General features: G+C 37.2%; 4 protein-coding genes across 6 annotated transcripts; 2 read left to right on the top strand and 2 right to left on the bottom strand.

The window, feature by feature from the left end:
- Window positions 1-1,432: 1,432 nt before the first annotated feature.
- On the top strand, window positions 1,433-6,305 carry LOC117629219 (kinesin-like protein KIN-8A). 3 transcript variants are annotated; one of them, XM_034361739.1, is made up of 7 exons: window positions 1,433-2,512; window positions 3,118-3,391; window positions 3,876-3,926; window positions 4,021-4,113; window positions 4,195-4,560; window positions 4,866-5,606; window positions 5,876-6,305. In XM_034361739.1, the coding sequence occupies exons 1-7, from the start codon at window positions 1,704-1,706 to the stop codon at window positions 5,948-5,950; spliced, it is 2,409 nt and encodes an 802-aa protein (XP_034217630.1). In that variant the 5' UTR covers window positions 1,433-1,703; the 3' UTR covers window positions 5,951-6,305. The 3 variants fall into 3 exon arrangements, with proteins under 3 accessions (XP_034217630.1, XP_034217631.1, XP_034217629.1); XM_034361740.1 differs by having other exon boundaries at window positions 5,872-6,305; XM_034361738.1 differs by having other exon boundaries at window positions 5,806-6,305.
- Window positions 6,306-8,630: 2,325 nt separating this feature from the next.
- Window positions 8,631-9,913, bottom strand: LOC117627437 (protein MIZU-KUSSEI 1). The gene has a single exon (XM_034359546.1). The coding sequence runs from the start codon at window positions 9,796-9,798 to the stop codon at window positions 8,959-8,961; it is 840 nt and encodes a 279-aa protein (XP_034215437.1). The 5' UTR covers window positions 9,799-9,913; the 3' UTR covers window positions 8,631-8,958.
- A 797-nt stretch (window positions 9,914-10,710) lies between these two features.
- On the bottom strand, window positions 10,711-13,838 carry LOC117627438 (protein Dr1 homolog). Its single transcript, XM_034359547.1, has 6 exons — window positions 13,354-13,838; window positions 13,173-13,234; window positions 12,362-12,451; window positions 11,815-11,909; window positions 11,449-11,517; window positions 10,711-11,180 (listed from the first exon to the last, which is right to left on the bottom strand). Exons 2-6 carry the CDS (start codon window positions 13,225-13,227, stop codon window positions 11,019-11,021), a joined length of 471 nt encoding a protein of 156 aa, XP_034215438.1. The 5' UTR covers window positions 13,228-13,234; window positions 13,354-13,838; the 3' UTR covers window positions 10,711-11,018.
- Window positions 13,839-16,354: 2,516 nt separating this feature from the next.
- Window positions 16,355-24,846, top strand: LOC117629321 (G patch domain-containing protein TGH). Its single transcript, XM_034361870.1, has 16 exons — window positions 16,355-16,739; window positions 17,313-17,403; window positions 17,503-17,597; window positions 18,408-18,511; window positions 19,342-19,403; window positions 19,491-19,565; window positions 19,782-19,933; window positions 20,193-20,268; window positions 20,360-20,446; window positions 20,581-20,658; window positions 21,028-21,172; window positions 21,392-21,881; window positions 22,079-22,363; window positions 22,459-22,587; window positions 22,866-23,084; window positions 23,696-24,846. Exons 1-16 carry the CDS (start codon window positions 16,605-16,607, stop codon window positions 24,440-24,442), a joined length of 2,970 nt encoding a protein of 989 aa, XP_034217761.1. The 5' UTR covers window positions 16,355-16,604; the 3' UTR covers window positions 24,443-24,846.
- The last annotated feature ends 81 nt before the right edge of the window (window positions 24,847-24,927 follow it).

Genomic DNA, 24,927 nt, shown 5'->3' with positions numbered 1-24,927 from the left:
TTTCCATGGTGTTTATTTCTCGGGCTCAACCTATATATATATATTATGTTTCAAAATGGGCCCATTTGGCCCAAACCAGCTCAACAGAAAAGTTAGGCCCTGTATTAAGGATCATAACCAGAATAACAAAATATCAAAAACCAAAATTGAAGTTTTGTTTCAGTGACAAAATATATCTTGAGCATGTTACCAAATTATCTGAAAATCATAAGAATAAACAAGCTAATCAATTGGTGTACGGCCGATACATTCATATATAATTAGTGCCTCAATAAACTTTTACTCTTTTTCTTCTTATACAAGCGATGTTAAAAATAGGGAATTCGAACATCGAGTGCATAGTAACTACTCTTAACAACTTGAGTTACAAAACCCTTTCTAGTACACCAACTTAATCGTGGAGATGTGGCAAAGTTGATTGCATTGCTTATATAAGATGTGGCTCCAAAAACCCACCAAATCATGGTATTTTGTTTGAAAGCAACCAGTTTTCAATCATCAAGTATCATTATGATGAGGTAAATTATACATAAATTACTAGAGATGAAGTATGATTACGAGCTGCTCTACTTTAACATATGCATGAATTATCATAATTTGATGGTTGCTCTGATGGCCTCTCTTAGAAGGCATTTGTTTATACGGACAAAACTTTAATCATAGCCCCCAATATTGCGTGTAATTAACAGAAAATTGAATTGACATTGAATTGACAATAAAGCTAATTTAACCAAAAAAATAAAAAATAAACATGCATCAGCCGTTTGTCTATCAAACGTTGTTTTTTCAGATCCAAATGGTACAAGTTTTTACTGGTTCAAATGCTCCTTACTTGACCAGAAGACAGACAATATTATTTCCAGAGTGTTTGACTTTTAAAGTTGGTAAACCTTAAATAAGAGTTTCTTCTTTGATGGGAATTCCTTCCTAGTAGTTTTTTTTTATTTAAAAAAAATCCAAATGAATAGGAAAATATTACTACTTTATAATATAATATTATTGTGTGATTTGGGTATTGATCCATAACAAGTAAGTGATAATAAGGAAAAAAAAAAAGAAGAAGAACAGAAAGAGAGAGAGAGAAAATGCTGCTGCTGCTGTACAACATAAAATACAACCCCTGCCCTGTTACTTTAAAAAAAGATTACATCTTTAATGATTTCACCATATAAAGAGGAGAGGGTTTCCCGTGCAATGTGAAATTTCCTCAAAATGGACCCCACAGTTCTCTTCCTACCGGCTACAAAATCTGACAACATTTTGACCGTTACATTAGGTCATTCAAAATTTTCAAATGCAATACCCTTAACAGCCTTCCATTGTTTGCTTCTTCCACCCAATTAAGCCAAAAAGTTCAAACTAAATCAATACTTTATGTCTTGACCAAAAAAAAAAATCAATACTTTATGTGAGCAAGAAGCAGAATCTGGAGTGGAAGTAGCAACTACCTTCAAAACTGACACTACCTACCGTTGATGTCCCTCAATCTAACGGCTCAAAGACCCTCCAAAGTTAATACCCAAATCACAATCTTGATCTTCCTTCTATTTCCATTTCCGCTGTTCACCTATTCACTCTTCAACAGTGGCATTCAATTGATTTCCAAGGCAAAATTTTGAACCTTCTGGCATTTTTATCAGTTTCTTCGATTGGGTCGGCGTGAAAATTTTCTGGGCATGTTTGGATAGTGAGAAAATCATAGGATGCCTGTCTCAACTCGGTCTCAAATCAACCAAGGGCAAAATGAACCAAACCCTTTGGAGAGTAGCAAACCCTGGTCAAATCAAGAACAAAACCATGCGAATCTTCCACTGAGAAACCCCCACCATGGCTTGAAAGAAAAGATGAAAGCTTTAACTCAGCTCTATGAGAAGCAAAAGCAAGCCTCGGCAGCTCTCAGGAACCAGTCTTCAAAAACCGATCAGGAGCTGCGGCTCACAACTCACCCGAGCGTCGAGCTTATTGGTTCTTGTAAAAAAGAGGAGAAAGAATCGAAGCCTAGCCATGTGATGCGAGAGAACAACAACACAATGCACAACTCCACCATTACAAGAACTTATGTTCTGCCTCAACCACCAACCCATGACGCCAAGGAGAATGTGGTGGGCGGCAATGACAAAATTCTCAGCTTTACTTCGTGCCCGAGAAAGGCCAAGGCTTCTACTGCAGTAGCACGGAGGCTGTCAATGGGAGGTCACGTGCCTCACGTGCCGCAGCCGGAGTCTAAAGAGGCGGAGGGAACTAAGAATGTTCCAGAATCGGAGACCACTTCGGCTTCCGAGAAACACACAAGTCGGATTCTTGTGTTTGTGAGGCTCAGGCCGATGGCCAAGAAGGAGAAGGAAGTGGGTTCTCGGTGCTGTGTTCGAATTGTGAACAGGCGTGACGTTTATCTCACGGAGTTTGCGAACGAGAACGATTATCTGAGGCTGAAGCGTCTTCGAGGACGACATTTCACCTTCGATGCTTCTTTCCCAGATACCACTTCTCAACAAGAAGTTTATTCCACCACGTGAGTTTTTGTTTAATTGGATATCAATGATTTATTGGACCTTTTAATACTCGTCTAAAGAAACTTTATATAATTCTTGTAATTGTTTTGCATTTTTCCTTCTTGACTTGTTCTTTAATACTCATCCAATAAATCATTTCTTGTTTTGCATTGTTCTACTTTTGTATTGCTCCTTTCTCTCTGCTTGAAAATGTTCGATCTTTGCACATAAACTTCAGCTTCAATTATGCATTCAAATTCTTCATTACAGTCTTAGTTGTGTTGGTTTGTTTCATTTTTCCTGTTTGTCTGTTGAGGAAAAAGAAAAACAAGGAGAAGTAAGGGTTCTTTTTGTGTTGGATCACAAGAAATGGAAAACATTCTACAACTAAGCTGATGGTGGTTTTGTTGCAATATAGCTGTGAGTTTGGTTTCTTGGGGTCTTGAATGGATAAATCACTTTTCCAATACATTTGTCATCAACCAAACAGAAAGAGTAATTGCCACGAAAAAATTGCTGCTAATGTTGTTTATCTCAGTAGAGCTGAAACTGTCTCCTTTTTGCGAATCATTGTGTGGTTTCCATAAACATTCACTAACCTGGTGTACCCCGTCTAAGTTTTCAGTACGGTAGAGCTTGTGGAAGCAGTTCTGCAGGGAAGGAATGGATCAGTCTTCTGCTATGGTGCTACAGGAGCTGGAAAAACATACACAATGCTAGGCACGCTGGAGAATCCGGGAGTTATGGTTTTGGCAATCAAGGACCTCTTTACCAAGATAAGGAAGAGGAGCTGTGATGGAAACCATGTGGTTCATCTGTCCTATCTTGAGGTCTATAATGAAAGTGTCAGGGATTTGCTCTCTCCTGGAAGGCCTCTGGTACTTAGAGAAGACAAACAGGTCTACCTCTTATCTTGTATCTTACATTACTTCACTTACAACCATTCACAAGAAAACAAAATTAAGTTACCAAATGTACTGTAAGAGTTATAATAATGTCACAAACAGAAGTTGTACACTACAAATGTTTTACCAACTTAGGCAATGTTCAGAAATGGAATTCTTATCTCTAAGATTAAATGATGTTTATCAAGATCATTATTTGTTTGCCGTGTGTTTGCCAAAATATGCGGAGGGGAAAATCTAAGAGCAATGTAGCATATTACTTTGAAACTAGCTGCATCATTTCGCCCAAAACATACTTTTTCCATATGCATCTCATTTGTTTTATGTGGTAAAGCTTCTGATTATGGAAAGCTTAGTTGTTAGCGCCAGTTAATTAAACTAAGTTTAATTATAAGTAAAAGTATATGGCATTTATTTTTATTTGAAACTCATCCTAAGATGTCATTGTTTAAACAATATTCGTTCAAATGTATTACAGGGGATAGTGGCAGCCGGACTTACACAATACAGAGCTTATTCCACCGATGAAGTAATTTCTTACCATCTTTTCTGATGATTTGAAAGATTAGATGTTTTGTTTGGGAGTTAATCTGTTGTTTGGTCTATCTTTGGGTTTGTGGCAGGTCATGGCATTGCTTCAGCAGGGAAACCAAAACCGAACTACTGAACCAACTCGCGCTAATGAAACTTCCTCACGGTCCCATGCTATTTTGCAGGTAACAAAAGAGCTATGGCTTTTGAATGAAACTTCCTCAGTTTCTTTCTATCTTTCTAATTTGCTCTCCTTCTATATCCAGGTTGTGATTGAATACCGGGTAAGAGATGCTTCCATGAATGTGGTCAACCGAATTGGCAAGCTCTCACTTATTGATCTTGCCGGGTCAGAGAGAGCCCTTGCCACGGATCAGAGGACAGTTAGATCTCTCGAGGGTGCCAACATAAATCGGTCACTCCTCGCACTGAGCAGCTGTATCAATGCTCTAGTGGAGGGGAAGAAACACATACCTTATCGGAATTCAAAGTTGACCCAACTTCTCAAAGATTCTTTAGGAGGAGCTTGTAACACTGTGATGATTGCTAATATCAGCCCATGTAATCTCTCCTTTGGTGAAACCCAAAACACTCTTCATTGGGCTGATCGAGCAAAGGAAATTAGGACAAAGGTCAATCCTCCTAACTTTTGTTTTTCAACTACCATTCTTTATTTGTAGCCCATCTGAGAGCGTTGTGTCAGTAGTATTTTGCAAGTTATGTTGAAATGTCAAGACTTGAATAATTCTCTGACTATCTAGACGCATGGCATATGATGTTGCATGTCTTTCGCTTAACAGGCATTGGTTTCTATCTTCCCCAAAGTTTCATGCTTTGATTTCCATCAGTTACAAAATTTAGGTGAAAACTTTCATGGTAACTCCACTATGGCAACTCTAAATATTGTTTCTTTCCTTGCCATCTTTCACTATTGCAGGCATGTGATGTGAACGAGGAAGTACTGCAAGTACCTGAATCTGATACTGATCAGGCCAAGCTATTACTTGAACTACAGAAAGAGAATCGTGAACTGCGAGTACAACTAGCACATCAGCAACAGAAATTATTAGTTATACGAGCACAATCCTTGGCTGCAAATGCCTCTCCAACCCCTTCTTCAGTTACATCTCTTTTGACCCCTCCAACTTGTGCCCAACCAAACGAGAAGCGGAAACCCAGACCCTCTTTCTTGACTGGGAATTGTTTCACACCAGAATCCAAGAAAAAAGGTGCTGAGGAAGCAGTTAGAGAGCTTCGTAAGACTGTAAAGGCATTGGAAGCAGAAATAGAGAAGATGAAGAAAGATCACACTTCACTTCTAAAGCAGAAGGATGATCTCATTCGTGAGCTTTCACGGAAAAGTGAAAAAACACCAGGAGCAGCAGGGAGGGAGGGGGGATCAAAGAGGATAGTTACAAGGGCTAGCTTGAGACCACAGGAACCAAGGACTAGCTTGAGACCACAGGAGCCAAGAACTAGCTTGAGACCACAGGAGCCAAGCACTGGTGAGCTGAAGAGTCCGAGTCACCGTTTTAGGTCACCAGTCCCAACGGCTAAAAAACGAAGCTTTTGGGACATAACTACGGCAAACAGCCCATCAGTAGCTACACTAAATGGAAGAAAAACTAGAAGCCATGTCATTTCTGAACCTGCTGGAGCTCCCTCCATGCTTCTTCAGGTAATCTAACTGTTCCCATTGTCTTTTCTTCACTTCTTTTTTATTAATGTGTATGGTATAAATGAATCACACACATATGAAACTTCTAAGAAATAGTTAAGAGGGACCTCTCGCTAAAATCTCTTCCCCCTGAAAGTCCCGTGGCCCCTCTCTCATTAATCATTTATGTATAAGTTTCTTAGTTATGTAACTGATGCAGCTTGCATATCCATGTTTCTGGTTTGTGATATTTTTTGGACCGCACATCATCAATTGCACCATTCAGCCAGGTTTTGCAAGACAACAGCCCGAGCATTGGAAGTAACATTGGACAAACAGGAAGAAAAGGAGAAATAGCTACTTAGAGCTGTCTGGAAAATGGAAAGATTGTGGCATTCTGGCTAAAGTGCTTCCTACCAACATTTTCTCTACCCAAGCTGATAGTTCAACGTGGAGGAAAGATTATTTACTTTGTGGGCGGTGCTGCTGTTACTTGTATGCAATGTGATCAACCAACCCTCACAATGGAGTCTGAGTGTTAATTACGTTATTCTTTCCTCATACGGTTTCATTTGTGGAGTTAGCAGAAGATATTCCAGAAGTTCTCTTCAGAATTATGCATATTATTTATTATTCCATTTAAAGATCACACTAAAGTTCATAAATTTGTGATTGTATATTTTAAGAACTGAGAAATAAGTACTACAAATTTTCCCTTCCTAGCATTTTTTATATATATAAAAAAAGTTTTATTAATTATTGCTAAAAACAGAAGGCATATACATCATTCTTGATGAATTACAGAGAAAGATTCAACAAAATGCAAAACCACCAGCCATTTCTACGCTGCATGAAATATCTTCGCATCACTAACGACAACGAACGAAAATACAGTAATAAATCCAGTGCCACTGAAAGAAAGAGAAGCTGATGAACAAAATTCAACATCATGAAGGCAAAAATGGAAAGAGTTTGCAGATGATGTTTGATGCAGTGCAATTATTTGCATGGATCAAAGTAGGCCTGCATATAGTAAGTGCACTCCCGTTTTCTTTTCCATTTCCCTCTGAAAGTCTTAAGATTATCAACACTAAAACTATGATGATGATGATGATGATGATCCAACCCCATTATGTATGGAAATACCAAATAAGGCCACTACTACAGCACCACTTGATTCAAAAAGCCAATCCACTACTTCTAGTGGGGGCCTGCAGTCTGCTTATATTAATTAATCCCATAATTAACTTCTAATTGCAAGTATTATCAGATAATGCGTCCACATGTCCAATTAAGGAAAAAGATATATGGGTGCGCAAAGAAAAGTTGTTTCTACATTTCAGGCCCTGGCCTTAAGTGTATGAGCAGCGCTTCCACTTCCAGCACGGGGCTCAGAGCCTTTAACTGGTCCCCCTCCCCCATAACAGCAGCTTCTAGCTCCTAACTAAGGTCCAATTAACAAAGTGTTGCATCAAAACATATCCATATATGCATGTTTTGTACAGTGTAAAGATTCAACTTCATTCCTCCTCCTATGTGTGTATATAATATATGCCTAAGTTTCCTTTTTTGGGTTTTGTTTATTATAATTACTACACCTGAGTGCTGAAGAAGGGCTAAGGTTGTTGTATTTATTGGAATAATAATTGTATAAAGCAGTGGCCTAGCTAGCTAACTTTATGTACAGCCAGCCACCAACTTTTGAATCCTTTGAAAGAATGATGAGTGGATGATCAAAATGAACCTTGGTTTCTGTGATAAGATAATCCTTTGAGGCCTGTAGGGAATGGTTTTTGTCCCAGCTGTAACACACAGCATTTTTAAAAGAGGTGTCTGGCTCTCTCTCCTCCCCATTCTTTTCATTGCAGTTGCAGAGAGAAGAAACAAAAGGCATACTTGAAAGCCTTGAAACTAGGGGAGGGAGAGAGAGAGAGAGAGAGAGAGAGAGAGAGAGAGAGAGAGAGAGAGAGAAAGAGAGTTCACTTCAATATTGCATAACTCATTTAAATTCACAACTGAACTGATAGATTATTATACTTTAAGCGGCCTAAGCCTAACCATAAAAAAGGGGAAGCTACATTAACACATTACTGAAGAGAATGTAACAGGGGCATTTAAATCCAGCAGGGAATCAAATGCCAAGGTAGAAAAGCAGTCAACAAGTTTACATTCAGAACCAAAAATTAAAGAGATTAAAGAAGAAAAGAAAAAAGCAGTCAATCATAAGAAAAGCCAAATTCTGCTGTCAGGAATTGGATTTGGGTTTTCCTTTTAATATTTTGCTTTTGATGACTTCTATGACTACTTCAGTAAATTTATCTTGGGATCATTCTCACACAAAATTATATATCAAAAGCAATGATTGGAAATTGAAATAGCCTATACTTTTAGACCAAATGCCCAAATCTTATGGGAAGAATGTGTATGAATGAACGTTAATGCAAAAAAAAAAGGATCCAAGCTTAAACAGGGAAAGGGAATTATTAGTAAAGCAAAAACAGACACCAAAACCTATCATTGAAGTTATCCCACATATCAGAAAGAGAAAAGAAATTGCCCCCACACAGAAAAAAGAAAAAAAGAAAATTGCATCTTTGCGTCATAAATCTTTTCCCTTTTGGCTATATGCATTTGCAGCCATCTTGTGATCTAAGAACAAGGTTTCATTCAGCTACATGGACAGAGAGGGGGAAAAAAACCAGTTTGTGTTTTTGCATATTGATCTCATATGAGTTTCCATAATTACCATAAACATTTTTGGTTATGCAGGAAGTAGCTTGTGCTTTTACCAAAAGCACTTTTGGTTAGGCAGAGGATGGGCTTCCAAATAGCAAAGAAATCATTGTACTCATCTACTGTACCAAGAAAACAGAATCATAAGAGACAAGGGTCCATTCCCTTTCTCTGTTCAGCTTACCTGCTGGCTTAACTATATTGGCTGAGAATTTAATTTAGACTTTCTTCCTTAGTGAAAGAAAACTCTCTCTCAGCATTAACTTGAGATAAGCCATTATTTGAAAAGCAGAGGAAATTAACCCAAAAAAATGCAAAGAGGACACAATCATGATTGCATTAGCATCCTTGTCTCATCATCACTTAATTAAGGATTGGAAAAAGCTATACATATACACCTTCATGACCCCCCCACCTACCATCATGTGTATTGCCCCCCCACCTAAACTAACAAAATATGAAAATACATTAAGCCCACTAAACCATTTTCTCCAAATATACCAAAACAGAAAATAAAAATAAATAGAGAAAAGAACAAAGAAAACTACTTGGAGAGAACTAGGCCTCCAATTCCTAAATTGAAGAGCAAAACAAGTATCCCCATCAGCTTACTCTTCAAAAATGGAAGCACATAGTGGAATTAGACTCGAAGCAAATAGATACTGAGTTCAGGAGCTCCATTGCTATCAGGGTTCATCATGTAGAAGGCCTCAGAGTCTCTGGATCCAACAACTCTCTCAAACTTGGCCCTCATGTACATGAGTTCACCATCGGACCCATCTTCAGCTTCATTCCCTGCAGCAGCTGGCAAAACACCCGCCCCCATTGAAATTGGCTCCACAGCTTTCAGCACCTTCCACTCCTTGGGCCCACATTCTCTTCTGCTTGCAAAACCATACTTCTTGCCGTTGCAAAATGTTCTCCACACAGGCTCTTCTAGCAGCCTCAGAGCTTTGTCTTTCTTTTTCATTTCTTCTTTGTCTTTGTCACACTCCAAGGCAATTCTAACGAGCCCAGATGCCATTTCTCGAACCAACCCACTGATTGGAGTGGCAAGCTCGATCAAAAAGGCTGGTTGTGAATTTGGGTCCCTCTGGAATGCAAAATGTACATGACCACGCCTAGAGCCGAAAAGGGTGCCTACCACTCGGGGTCCAAGCCCGAGTGGTAGGCTCGAACGGTTCTTACCGAAGGCGGTGAGAACCGAACGGAGCCTGGACACTGCAGCTGCCTGAAGTTTCCTCCTTGGAAGTTGATGAGCTGCCGCTGCTGCAGCCACATGGCCATGTTGTGGTTTGGGATGATGATCATGCTCTGTGTTCTTCTCTTCCTCATGATCAGTTGTTTTTGAGGAGGATGAGGACTTGAAGCTTGGAAGCGCTACATGATCATCATCTTCAGTACCAACCTTGTTTGTCCAGTGGAAGTGTCTCTTGGAGGAAGAGTCTTGCAAGGTCCTTGCCATGCTCACTGTCTTCATATGAGAAAAGCAATCAATGGCAGAGGCAGTCCTTAAAGATGGTTTGGTGGGTAGAGAGAGAGAGAGAGAGAGAGGATTCTGGTCTCTTGTCTTTTAAGTTTTATTGATATGTGGGGCTTTCATTAATTCTTTGTTTCTAGCCCTTTTGTTGTAGCCCAAGAGAATCCTGACAAAAGAAACATAGGCTGACCCACCAACTGAATGAGGAAATGAGAGAGAGAGAGAGAGAGAGAGAGAGAGAGAGAGAGAGAGAGAGAGAGAGAGATTTCATTTTGAAATAGAAAAGAAAGGAATCTGAGGAGACAATGTGTTTGTTATTTCACTTTCTAGTGGGGTACTACCCTGGGAGGAGGAGGAGGTGGAGGAGGAGAGTTGCTTGACTGACTCTTTTGACTTCATGAAATCCCAGAACAAAAAAAGGTAAAGATCAAGAGATGGCAAACCAAAGCCCAACACAAACACAAACCCAAAGCAATCAACAATCCACAAGTCACAACATGCCCTTCCATTTCCATAGCCATGTCGTCGTCTTTTACTGCACAAGAAGAGGTGTTGTTGGTATCGGAAACCCTGAATTCTCATGGGCTATGTTGGGTGCAGAGTCTACAACTTCACCACCTACCTGCAAACTGACACCTCAATGTTTGTGGGGACCCAACCCAACCATGCCTTCTTTATTCTTTGTCAAATCCTATAACACCACTGAAGCATCACTTTCCTTCCTGGTGAGACCGGTGAACTCCTCCCTCTCAAGGTAAGGTGGCCTTACGACATCAGTTGGTGTTTTTATGAGTTTCTATGAGGAATGATTTTCGGAGGACAGCTACTTTTGTAAGCAATCGCATGCCGTCTACATGCATTTTCCATGTTTTTGTGAAAGCCAACAAAAAACACAAATACAACAATAGTCACTGTGCTAATGCAATCTCGATTGAGAAACAGAACAGAGAACACAACTAGTTTTCCAAACTGCAACTAAATAAACCCAAATAATTACATACAATTGGGCACCAGGGTTTGGTTGGACAAACTCTTACTAATTACATTAACTTATAGACAAGGATCCATAACGAGCATACAACTTAAAGTGCATATTGGCATAGGCCAGCACACTAGTCAATGGTTTTCTTTGTACATAATAAGCCATATTAGAAGCACAAATGGATGATGAGTCAAGGACGCTTGCCTACGATAATTCAAGAAAAATAAAGATCCTACAGTTAGCTCTCTAAACTTTGTTCAGGGTCTGGTTGCTTGGGCGCAGTGGCTCCACCGTTCATTCTAGCACGTGCCTCTGCAAACATCCTCTGCTGCTCAGCCAAGGCTTCTTCCTCTGTCATCTCGGCTCCGTTGCCCCATTTCACACTTTTTGCCACGTCATGCTGGAAGGAATTTCACTTTCATCAGTACAAGTTTATGCGGCAAGTTCACCATTACTTGACAATTTAAAACAAAAATATGTGAACTAGTTCACTTGTGTATTAAATCCATGAGCGTGTATAAGAGAAAGAGGTAACTGGCGGTTAAACCAACTGCACAAAGGGTCAATTCCCTAACTATCAAGGTTCAACTGAATTGGTACCATCTTGTTTTAAGTTTTAACATAACTTGTATGAGGAACATAGAAAGCATAACATGGTGAACAATTACCATAGTCTCAAGCTTGTGTTGTTCATATGCTGAATAAACTTCCTCAATGTACTCGCTAAACCCAAGAACCTGTTAACACAGAATAGAATGAATGTCATAATGCAGCCATTATTGAACATGTACATAGTATACAGACATTTTTGGTCATCGACAGTAATGACAATATTGACCAATTATATGCACAAATAACTGATTACACTTTCAGGCTTATTGCACAAATATGCACTTCTTTCAAGGACCCACATAGACCAATGTGGCAATAACTATCGTGATAGAAAACATGAACTTCACTTAGATAAAGCCTACAAGTAAAACAAGAACCAAATTAGAAACTGAACAATATGCTCAAATGTGTTGATCAAAAACCTGTAAAGCCTTGAGTACATGCTCAGGTGCTATTGTTCTTTTCTCCTCTCTGCTACAAACTTCATTAGACTCTGATGAGATGAGATTTATAAACTCTGCAAAAGCGATGAAGGTTTCCTTCAGCAATGAAAATAAATAAAACATCCTTAAAAGAACTAGCATACGTAGTAGACAACAGTACAAAACAAAAAGTTATGGGGCAAAGAAAGAAGTTAGGAGGAGTTCCAACAGCCATAACTGATAATAAAAATCCCTCAAAATCCGAAAAGTAACTGTATTTTAATTTTGATTGAAACTTATGTATTGAATCCACAATGCATTTTGTTGTGTATTCCCTGAAACAACCATGTTTAACTTGCAGAACATGCTATTGACCAAAAAATATGCAGATAAGGGTTTGAACTATACAGAAACCAAGATGCAAAAATAGATGCATTAACAATAACAAAACTCGTTTGGATTAACACAGAATAACAATCTACCTGTGTGCTTTAATGCATACAAATGTAACAGATAAACCAAAGCTAAACTACTTATATATACTCACCTACACAACACTCAATCAAAAGATCTTGAGCATCTCTTGCAACACGGACATCTGGCGGCAACATCTCTTTAATAATCTTGGTCATGGTTGCTGAAAATGAACATCTCTAAATTTTTAAGCAATTTTTTTTTAAGAAGTTATCCTTCGACATGCTTCCATTCCATAAGAATTTTTTTTAAGCAATACAACAAAGACAAAGCAAATATCGTAGCAAAACCAGTAAAAAAAGCTACAGAGATGTATCAAAAAACAATTGGTAGTCAATAATAATGTTGTGTACAAAACAGCAGAAGATGCACCTACAGGGTATTCAAGGACACAAAGAAACCATGAAAAGCCAGAATCAGGGATGATAAAAGTACAGAAAATATGATGAAGTGAGAGAGGTGAATGGTTATAAGAACATAACATTTGATCAGAATGAGTAAATAAAAAATAACTTTTGCCAGTGCCAAGCCCTGGTGCAACTATTCTGCACAACTACATGCAAAGTAGAGAGAAAACATATAGGTAAAGGTTTTCATTCATCAGAAAGAAACATAAATTAGCAACCCCCAATTAATAAATCAATTTATCACCACAAAATAAGTACAGCGGCAAACTCACTGAAAATCACCTAAGGATTCAATAACAGTGATAATCCCCCAAACCCTATGGCAACCGATGTTGCCAAAATCGATCTATGACAAAACTCAAAGACAATAGCTGAACTTCACAGGGGGAAACAACATCAAATCTAACAAATTTCATGGAATGGATAAACATAACAACAATAATAAACCCAAAAAACACCCCTAAAATAAGAATCTACCTTTCGGAAGCGAAGCATCTTCCTTTGACTTCCCGATGATGTCCATCGGCTCCATCCTAAACCTGCGTAAACCATTAACCCAAAAATCAATATATACATATACGCGTATATACAATAACTTATATATGAGAGAAACTAAAATTACAGATCTGAAGTTTCTCGCAAAATCGAAAGGACTCACCGGATAACTTAGTCGAATCGGAGAGCGAGCGTGAATCTGAAGGCGTAGGCCGACGAATCAACCGATTGACGATCCGAGTTGCAGGAAGATCACGAAGAGGGGCATGGTTGATATATGGATTTATCAGGGAAGGGCATGCTTCATTGGTTCTTCAGGATAAGAAGCCAGATCTCGCTCGCAGGCGATTAGGGCAAGCAAGCCCCCTAAAGCGCGTTGAAAACTACGAAGTCCACCACGCGCTGATTTTAGGCGTTGTTGAGGGAGTTTTCGACATCCGTGTTTTGACATATAAGTGGTTGGGGGTGTTGTGCACGTTGGGTATGGGAGCGTCGAGGTATGGATGGTTCCCTTTGTTTTAATAAGGGGCGAGATGTGGGTTAGTGAGAGAGTTCTTCTTTCATCTTCGAAGCGTTCGATGAGAAGACTCAAAACAGCCAATCAATCGATAGAATACCCAAACAAAACAATTTACAATTTGGTTAACGGTGACATGAAATTCTAAGGAGTTGTTTGTGCATGTTTACTAGTTAGGAATTTGGATAAATAAGAATCGGAGTATTCATGAATTAAGTAGAAATCGAGTTAATTAAATTATTTTTTAACTGTTAGAAATTGGAATGAAAACAAAACGAATTCTCATTAAAACCGTTTACTATTGTTAGGAATTGAAATCAAAACCATACTGATTACCAAAATACCCTTGCAAAATAAATTCAAATTGTTCAACTACTTACACAATTTTTCAAATGATAATTTTTTTTGTTTTAAACAAAAAAAATTACATAGAACATATGACAAAAGTTCTCTAATCTTTTTTTTTTCTTTTCAGTTCTCTAATCTAATAATAAACCTTTTTTAAAAAAAATCAACTTTTTATATAGTAATAATAATCCAATTTAATATATGTAAAAATAACCACATTTTAAAAGTTTAATTATTACTTCCTAGTATATCTATATAGAATTGAGTTAATATATTTGTGTTCAAAGAAAATGGCATCAACTTGTTTTTTTTTTTTGGGGGTTAATTTTTTGGTGTTTTCACAAAATATATTAGGGCAATTCGGGTAGAAAAAAGTTCATTCTGATTCGTCCATGCCCAATACCACTTTCCCCATCCAAAATGCCATTGTCCCTATATCATGAATCAATATCATTATTACATGTGGGTTCTGTATCATTTTTCATTCTCAACATGCAAGTAAACAAAGGAATAATTAGGAATAGAATTCTCTTTCTATATAAGTAAGCATGCCTGTTGGATCCACAGTATATGATTTTTATTTTTTTTTTCTTTGTCCAACAACTTAGGCCATCTAGCCTTTTTAGCACTTTATGAGAATGATTGACAATTTTTTCTTAGTGGTGGCAAGATGTAAACCAAATGGCAATAGAAAAGCAATTAATTTAAAACCCAAATATATATACTGGTAGTTCATCATACGCCAAAGATATATATATATAGAAATAAGATCTGCAAATTATAGGAGTTCATATATCTTGATTGATCAATTTACTACTTGTTTATACTGTATCTGACTAAGTTTTTTCATTAAGGACAACACGAGGGAAAGAGGCCCTAATCAAAGGGATCCCTAGACTAGCCCTCAGCAAGCTTACTTGTCGATATGGTTGAAAAACGGCACTTGTCGTGCTACTTAAAGTTCAAGGACATGTGGTGGCCCTTTAGGTGATTCTTTAACACGTATACGAAAAATGAAAATATTATTGAAAAATATGTACGTACGTGTATAATACGAGTATTAAATTGAAAAATGCTAAATTCTTTATACGGGTAATAACTCTGGAAAAGTAAAAAATCAAAAGGGGACAATAGCTATACCTTGGTAATGGCCTAAATGTAATGCATAATGCTCTAGACTAGTTTTATCGACAAAGGAAAATCAGGGAGAAAAATTTTAAAAACAAAAAGGCACCCATTAGATATTTAAAGAGTATAGGGGCGCTGCTATACTATTTATTTTATTTAAAAGGACCCACATAGCACCTAGGCGAACCAAATTTATTTATTTAGAAAATAAATAAATAAAAGAGTAATATTTTAAACATATAGTCACGCGGCTATACTCTATAAATACCATAATATGAATTTCTCTTTTTTAATTACTTTAATTATTACTTATGTTTTAACTATTGTTTACTTAGGGAATAATTAGTATTTAAGAATTTTATTTAATTCAAAATTTTTAAAAACTAACTACTATTTATTAAGTAATATCATTTATTTATTAAAAATGAAAATATTTAATACTAATTATTCACTAGAGAAATAATAGTTAGAACATAATTACTAATGAAAATAATTAAATCAGGCTAAGATATTTATTAATTACTGAAAAGAAATTTTTTTTAAAAAATTATTTGCCTAAAGATACTAAGTTTATATTTATTTTTTTTAAAAATCTTTCCCGACGAAATTTCGTCAATAGAAAAACCATGTATAGCGATCGGCTATATTATTTGTTAAAAAAATTAAACAACCGGGTATAGCCGCCCGGCTATACTATTTATATATATTTTAAAAAGTACCAGTTGAGCTTTAGGCACCACATGTCAAACATGTAAAGCCTCTCGGCTATACTATTTAAAAAAAATTGGAAAAAGGAGTATAATTTATATATATATATATATATATATATATATATATATTAAAAAAGACCGCTTTGCGCTTAGGTGCCACTAGTCAAAAATAGTAAAGCCGCCCAGCTATACTATTTTTTAAAAATTAGGAAAAACATAGTATAGCTGCACGGCTGTACTATTTTAAAATAAAAAAATAAAAAAGTATGGCCAGTCGGTACTACTTTAAAAAAAAAATGGATATAGGTTGAAAAACCGAATATAGCCGCGCGGTTGTACATTCATTCACTAGTTAGATGGGTTGGGTGCAATTCGGGCTAAAAATCCCAAATACTGGGGGAAATTAAGCGGGTCGAGTTAAATGGGTTGGCCGCCGAGCCCATTATTTGGGTCCAAAGATAACATACTACCACGTTGTCTCCCTCTTCGTCTACTTCGCTGTCTCCCTCTTTATCTCAGCTCGAAGGAGGGCTTTGCGTTGCTCGCCTTGCCTCGCCGTGTAACGATACTCTGCAAGAAACCCCAATCTCGATTCGCAATATTATAAACCTGTTTGTTTTTCCATAATCCAATTCATTAGGCTCTTTTTCTTGATAAATTTGATTACACGGCATTGTCTTGATGTTCAAGATATTAAGAAATTAATTAAGAATGGATAGGGAAGAAGATGATTTCGTGTTCTACGGAACACCGATAGAGCGTGAGGAAGAGATCATCAGTCGTAAGAAGAAGGCCGTTGCCGAGGCCTCTGGTAACCTACGTACTCTCGTTCCTTGGAAGCAAGAGGTATTTGCTCTGCTCGCCTGCTATATTCTATTTTGCTCTGCTCGCCTGCTATATTCTATTTTGCTCCTATTTATTTTCTATATTTTCTTTGGTTCCTGAGAAAACTCGAGACAGTGAAAAGAGTCGAGAAAAATGTATGTTAAGTTTTGGAGACTTGAGTTTTAATATCACTTATGTTAGCTTAGAAGGATTGGTAGGAAATGGGATCAGAAAGAGTTTGACATTCGTACTTACAGTAGCTTGTTTGGTAAATGAGGAAGTTTGAAAAGGAATTTGAGACTTACTTTAGATAACAAGCTGCATATTGAAATGATCTGTTTTCCCTTTTGAATTTGAACATTGAAGATGATAATTGGCTCAACTCATACAGTGAAATACTGCCAAGTGATTTTGGGGATGCCAAATGATGCTATTTTAATTGAACTGATTTAAAGAACTCTAATGAGACATATATAACTTACTCTGCATGGAATTAAGTCCTAACTAATTTACAACGGTTCTGTTCATTGATTCATAAGAAGGATGCCTTGTGTGTGATGATGTTTAACTAATTTTGTAATTTTTTGTCTCCAGGTTAGAGACGAAGAAGGAAGAAGGAGATTTCATGGGGCATTTAGTGGAGGGTTTTCTGCTGGCTATTACAATACGGTGGGCTCAAAAGAGGGTATCATTTTTCTTTCCTTCGAACTAGAATGTGTGATCCCTTTTCTTAAGAGTTTTCAAGGGTAGCTAATGGTTTAAGGGATGTGAAACAATTCTGCAGGGTGGACACCACAGTCCTTTGTGTCATCCAGGAAGAACAGAGCTGAAGTCAAACAGCAGAACATTTTGAACTTTTTAGATGAAGATGAAAAAGAAGTATGTTTATTTTGGCTTTGACCTATTAGTTTTATTTGAATCTGTTTCAGTTATATGTTTCAACTTTGTGAATATGTTACGAAAATTGTCAATGTTGGAGTCATGGCGTTTGAAATGTGTCAATAACGTGTATGCATGCTTGTTTCATGTTTAGTAATTCGATTTGTCTAATATGAACTTTACTTTGAAGGGAGTGAAAATTTATTGGTGGGAAACATACCTTTCCAAAATTTAGTTTCAAACATTTGAATAATTTTCATTTACTTAGCAAAGAGTATAATGAAAGTAGGAAATAAAGTAATTTTCATTCTTATGTAATGTTGACTGTTCTCTAGCTCTTAAAAAACTGAGGTAGTACTTCTATTGAGGATTACTGCAAATGAGGAAAGCATAGACCTATGAACTTAGAATTTTTGAAGTTGACAGAAGGTGATGTTCCCTTTGAGATAATTGCAACATTAGGTGGAAATAAAATTGCTTTCGAACTCTAACTCCAAAAGGTGGCGAAGGTGTTTAAGCAAAGGATTACTCAGTTGAAAATGTGATTTGATGTTATGATTCATGGGGAAAGTTCCTTTTATTTTTGTGTCTTTCATTGTAAAAAAACTGTGATCCTTGTAAAAATTATCGTCAGTATATTTTGCTCATTTTAATTTGGTAGAGAATGTTGTTGTGTATCCTGTCACACATTTATTAGTAGTAATCTGTGCATTTTGTGTCGAATGAGATTCTGGGACTGGTTGATTCAGTAATATGATTTTACTTTAAGATTCCAAATCAGCTTCATGGTTCTTCTTCTTAACATTTTAGGAACTGGAAGGCCAATCTTTGGGGACGTCTTTGCAGTTTGATACTTTTGGATTTACAGCTGCAGAACTTGCTCGGAAACAAGCTGAGAAGGAACAACAAAAAAGGTGAAGTATGGGTTATTTGTAATTCTAGTGTAATAATTATTCATTTAGTCGACTTGATGACAGTAATACAAGTTGGGCCATTTGGATGAAAGTGATAAGGTTCTGGATGCTACTTATTCTTGTATCCTAACCTTATCGTTGAGTGTTGTGATTTTGTTGTGTTGCTGAAGAAAATTAAATTCTATGGGTATGACCCATGAGGTCGTTTGGAGTCTTAGCCCCCACTCTTTCTTGGAAATTTTGTGGTGAGAGTAGAATGTAGTAGCATTTTTTAGTTTATTTTCTGCTTAAAGGAATAAAATTTATTATCACATTTTTATTAGATTTGCTGGTTAAAGGAATAAGATTCTTTGTCTCAAGTTCTCAACATGGACAAATAGTTAATTATCCATGCATTCTAGTGATAAATATATTAAATGCTCTGATGTTCATCAGTCTAACTCTTAACTTAGTTTATGGAGATGTGATATCCAGCATCTTCTATCATGTGACAGAAAAATGCGGATCTTCAGTTGCTTGCCAAATTAAAAATTAAAGTGCATCCTAATTTGTTTAAAAAAAAAATATCTCTCCACAATATATTAGCTTTATTCTTGTTACCTTACATGGTTGGTGGTCCATATGGTGAAATGTTGCACCCATTGTTTTACATTTGTTTTCACATTTTCTCAGCTCGGTGCATAATGAGGATGAATGTTATGAGTTGTATCCTTTTAACCTTTTTTTTCTCTTCATTTTTCACTCCTAAAGGAGTTTCATGCATGGTTTTCTGACTTTTTTATATATCTTTTTGTTTTTTTGTTTTATTGTTTTGTTTTTTTTTCATGTAGGCCATCAGCTATTCCTGGACCTGTTCCTGATGAATTAGTTCTTCCGTCCACAGATTCTATAGGTTTGTTTAAGTTGCGTTACTTATTAAAATAGTGTTTCCTTTGGTAGTTGCACATCTTTTAGCCTCTACTTGCTGGTTTTTGAATAGGTGTAAAGTTGCTGCTGAAGATGGGATGGCGTCATGGTCGTTCAATCAGGGATTCACATACTAATAAATCATATGGTATGTTTTGAAAAGGATTAATTACTTGTAAAGGAATATGTTACATTTCTTACTTTTTAATTTACATATATGTGATGATGGAACTTTCACATGTTTTAGATTTTGTTAAGCTGAAAGTCCACACCACTTCTATGATACAGTTTCATCTGATTTCTCTTTAGTTGAGGTATTTCTTTCTTGGCTTAAAGTCTTAAACTATTTCTTGGCCTCATACAGATGCTCGAAGGGAAGCTCGAAAAGCTTTCTTAGCATTTTCTTCCAGTGATGCAAAAAAACAGACTGCTGACCCTGAGTCTGTTCCTGGCGAACTTGAGAGTTATATTGATCTGCCTGCGGGTGATGATGTTCAATCTTCAGAAAGCACACCTGTAAGTAATTTTTCTTTGCTATGTCAGTCATTATTTTGTTATTGTTTTGGGTTTCCATGATTTTCAGGATATCCTTCCCAGTAATGGAAATACTACATTGCTACTGCAACATGCTAATCTGGAGCCTGTAGTGATTCAATACTTTCTATATCTTTTTTCAATTTCAAATTTTGAAAAAAATAATGGTGTTTCAACAATGGGATCACATTTTCTTTTTATTCTGTTGGATTTTCTCTGTGCCTCACATCTTTTCCTTCAGGTTTATGTACTCTACCCAAAGCAGGACCTTCACGGATTAGGTTTTGATCCTTATAAGCATGCTCCTGAGTTTAGGGGTATGTGATTATTTGTAGAAAACTTGGTCATATTTCTACGAGCAATCTAATGCATCCTCCTGATAACTATTTTTTAATTGTTTATTTTCAGAAAAGAAAAGGTCACGCTTATCTGATAATAAGGGTATTGGATATAGAAGTGCCCTTTCGATGGATAATAATCTTTTTGGTTTCAAGTGTAAGATTTACGATTCAGTTAAAAAGCTTTCTTTTTGGCCTTATTATTTAGGGCTCTGCCCCCTCATTGTTTTTATTAGATTGTACGGATTGCTTTGTCTCAACTTATGATTGATTTGGCTTGTTATTCATCAGCAGGAAAGGTTGCTCCTGGTTTTGGAATTGGAGCACTTGAAGAACTTGATGCTGAAGATGAGGATGTTTATGCCTCTGGTTAGTGTTCTCGTCATGAATAATCAATCTTATCTTCTCAGTAACTAATAGATGCTATAGAGTTGTTGGATTCATCGGATAGAATAAGTTATTTTCTTTTGTGCTGTCTTTCCCTATTATGCTTTCTGGGAGAAACTGCTGAGATGTGATTAATGCTTTCCTTTCCCCTTAATTCAGGCCACAGATTGGTCAATTGATTATATTTTTAGTTGCATGATTTCCTTCAGTTTGTGATCTACTGAGGTAAATAGTTATAGTTCTATAGTGATTCGATCTGTTGGTGAGATTCATTTTGGGCTAACCAGGTTACCTTTTTGTTGAAATATTATTCATTATTTATGCTCTAGTTTTTCCAATTGTATTGTGCAGGTTATGACTTTGAGGAGACTTATGTTGAAGATATTGATGAGCCTTCAAGATCAATCATGGAGGGCAAGCAAAAGTCAGTTCGAAAGGAGCCAGGTGTTCTCTCTGGATTTAGACTTGCATTGAATTCTGACTACCAGCATGAACGGTAATTAGGTTTTAGTTTTATGATGCATATGAGTTGCCACTTTTTTTTATTAGTTTATATGCATGTGAATGTGCTGAAGAATTTGATCCTCCTGCATGTTTTAATATGAGTCCATTTTGAAATTAGTTATGCTGTAAATGAAATATATATTTTTTTGTTTTTCTGCTTGTTCATTGCCGAATACATAACTGCTAACTATTACACTGGGATTTGTTCCAGATTTGATCCTCCTGTGGTTCCAAAAGATTTTGTACCCCACCATAAATTTCCGGGGCCTCTTGAGACTGGCTACAAGCTTGGAGATCCCGGTCCCCCAGAAGTCCTTCCTCCCGAGGACAGTAATCTGAAACTTTTAATTGATGGGGTTGCAACTCTAGTAGCTCGATGTGGTAAATTGTTTGAGGATCTCTCCAGAGAGAAAAACCAGTCAAATCCTTTGTTTAGTTTTCTAGTTGGAGGGAATGGCCATGATTATTATGCAAGGAAACTGTGGGAGGAGCAACAGAAGCGAGGTGATCACACCAAGCAGAAATTGGATGTTAAATTGTCTCCACACATGCAGAAGATGACAGCAGAGAGCCGTGGACAAATTTTAGGGGAAAGGCCTTTGGAACGAAGCGCCAAAGATTCAAGTTCATCTGCTACTTCTGCAGATGCCATTCAGCTTCAGTACAATCTTTCAGATACATTTACTAAACCTGCATTACATGTGAGTACCATGCATCTTGCTTATCTGCTTTCTCAAATGTTTATGTTTGCATGTTTGTTCGAATCTATATTGTAATTTATTGGCTTTTGTTTACTTAGAAATTGCTTTAGCTACCAATCATTTTTTAGATTTTTATGAGTGGTTGTTACCTCAAGGAAAGTTTAGATTTCTTACTTTGTTTTATGTGTCGAATCTAGGGTGAGATGCTGGAAGCTGCAAAACCCTTCAAAGAGGATCCTGCGAAGCAAGAACGGTTTGAGCGGTTTCTCAAGGAAAAGTACCAAGGAGGACTTCGATCTACCGAGTCTGGTGGGGCTAGTCATATGTCAGAAGCAGCTCGTGCTCGTGAGAGAATGGACTTTGAGGCTGCAGCCGAGGCAATACAGAAAGGGAAGTGGAGTAAAGATAGCAAACTCTCCACATCACAGTTTATGGAGTATTTATCTTCTGGAGGCATGCAGTTTACTTCTGGGGGATTAGCGGTATGGCTTCAATGTGTGATTTTTAGGTTTTGAGTTTGTAGATGTGGGTTCAGATTGGTTTCTTAATAATTTGGTTTCTTAATTTTTGAAAACAGCAAGCTAAAGATACTCAAACTGAAAATTCGATCACAAAGGAAGTTCACTTAAAACGGAAAGAATATCAATGGCGTCCTTCACCTATTTTATGCAAACGCTTTGATCTCATTGATCCTTACATGGGGAAGGTATGGTTGTATAATTTCCTCTATAACTCCTGTTCTGTTTCTTTATATGCATTATTCACTTTGTAAACCTCTCTCTCTCTCTCTCTCTCTCTCTCTCTCTCTCTCTCTCTCACACACACACACACACACACACACACACACACACACACTCAAAACACTCAAACTGGAGCCAAGAAGTACATCTATCTAGTATTCAGTTTATCCATTAGAAAAGATGTACACAGTAAATACGTTTTCCTTAACACCATACCTTAAAGATATGTTATTGCCACTTGCAGCCACCACCTGCTCCACGAATGAAGAGCAAAATGGAAACTCTTATTTTTACATCAGATTCTGGAAAAGACACAAAAGCAGAAGAAATTGTAATTGCAAAGGGAGTATCATTCCCTGTTGCTCAATCTGATGCCCAAGGACTAAGCAAAGATGTAGCTGACAAGGAAAGTGAAGTTGAGATTGAAGCTGAAAATGTTGAGAGGCCAGTTGACCTTTACAAGGTGCTTAAACGGGAATTTTTTCATTTATTAGTACCTTACGAATTCACTTCTTTCTTCTTGCATGTTGCGGACTGCAAATAAATCACACCAAAAAAGTGCCACCCTATTTTGTTGTAATTGGAAAACATTCATGAATCTTCTTCACCATTATTTGTACTGTTATGAATGATTAAGCCAAGAAAAGAGCTCTCGGGTACTATGTTGAGTGAAGTCACTCTTTTCTTCTATGCTCCTTGATAAGTAATGCTTGCATGCAGCTTGGATAGAAGATCTTAGGTTTGTGTCAGTTCTCTGAAATGTGAGATTGCATCGACTTAGTTTATTTTAATTTCTTTTTGGTGTCTGACATTTTGTTCTACTATTATTCATGCGAATTATTGTAATTACCCATAATTTTGTTGTGAGCTATTTAGATCAGAAGACGCTTGCCTGTTCTCATATATTGGTCAATGGTCATACATCTCTGTTTACTTTGTTGGGGAAGAAAAGGGGGTGGGGGTGAATTTTAAGTGTTTGTATTTTCTCACCTCATAATCCAGTGCGCTTCATGTTTTACATGCATATGCTATATGCAGGATATGCCTCATATTAATCTTCATTTCCGTGTGCAGGCTATCTTTTCTGATGATTCAGATGATGAAGAGGATACCTCTATTCACAACGAAGTGGGCAATCCAGAGAAGAAGGGTGAAGCAGCTAATACAACATTAAACCGTTTGATTGCAGGTGACTTTTTGGAATCCTTGGGTAAAGAACTAGGCCTAGAGGTTCCTCCTGAGCTGTCCTCGTCAATGAACAAAGTCGGAAATTCTGTGCCTCCCAAAGGAACTGCTACTGTTAATTCTGTAGATTCTGATATCCTTCGAGTTGATAATGCGCCTTCTTCCAATCATGAGATTCTGCACAGCCAGGAGATTGCTCGAGATGGTCCACGTGGAAATATTGAACCTGTTAATGGTAATTCAGCAAGAAGTAATAGCAAATACACGGAGACTGGGTCTTTGGGTAATCAATTTGACAAAATTATTTTGGAAAAGGCACCTCAAGAGGATAGGAAGGCCAAAACACCCTCAAGGCGGCACCGGAATTTGAGCAGCAGTTCATCATCAGAAGATGAAAGGAGTAAAAAGCGCTCTGGCCAACATCGGCATAGATACAGTGATTCAGATAGCGATTCATCCAGTGATCACCGAGACCGTCACCGTTCTCGTTCTAAAGGGAGAAGGAAAGGATCTTCTCGAGAAAAGAGCAGTAGTAGTAGCAGAAAACACTCGAAACATCACAAGCATAGAAGCAGAGACTCCCCGGAGAAGGAACGTTCAGAAACAAAGAGAGATAAGCACAAAAGGAGGGGTTGAACATAAAAGTCCTATTTCCTCGGCACTGCAATGAAACTATTGGTATCGCGCAAACATATCAAAAAATATTTTGATATTCACAGAAGGAACATCATAAAGATGGAATGTCAATTTGCATAGGTTTTGGGATGATGGCCTGGGTGTCAGCATATTTTGTATGGTTCTGTTGATTGGGAAACTTTGTTTTGTTGCTCCTTTTTGGACCATTTGATTGTAATTAGATTTTGGTTGATGAAGTGTTGGATGCATTTTGCATTATCTGAGATGTTAATGCCAACATATACACGCTTGTATGCCTGCATGCCTGTTAGAGTTTGATACATTAGTGCAGTTGGATGTAATATTCTGAGCTAATATAATGTACGGTTAATGAGCCTATTAGCGCAATGAGAAATTTTCTGTTAGTCTCGCTCTTATTTGAAAAAAGCAAAGCATTAGGCTGATCATTATGGACATGTGGGCTGGTCTTGTTTGACCCTTCCACC

Source organism: Prunus dulcis, chromosome 5, assembly GCF_902201215.1.
Source record: "Prunus dulcis chromosome 5, ALMONDv2, whole genome shotgun sequence".
NCBI classification, from domain to species: domain Eukaryota; kingdom Viridiplantae; phylum Streptophyta; class Magnoliopsida; order Rosales; family Rosaceae; genus Prunus; species Prunus dulcis.
The sequence above is the reverse complement of the archived record's forward strand: the minus strand, read 5'-3'. Positions and strand labels throughout refer to the sequence as shown.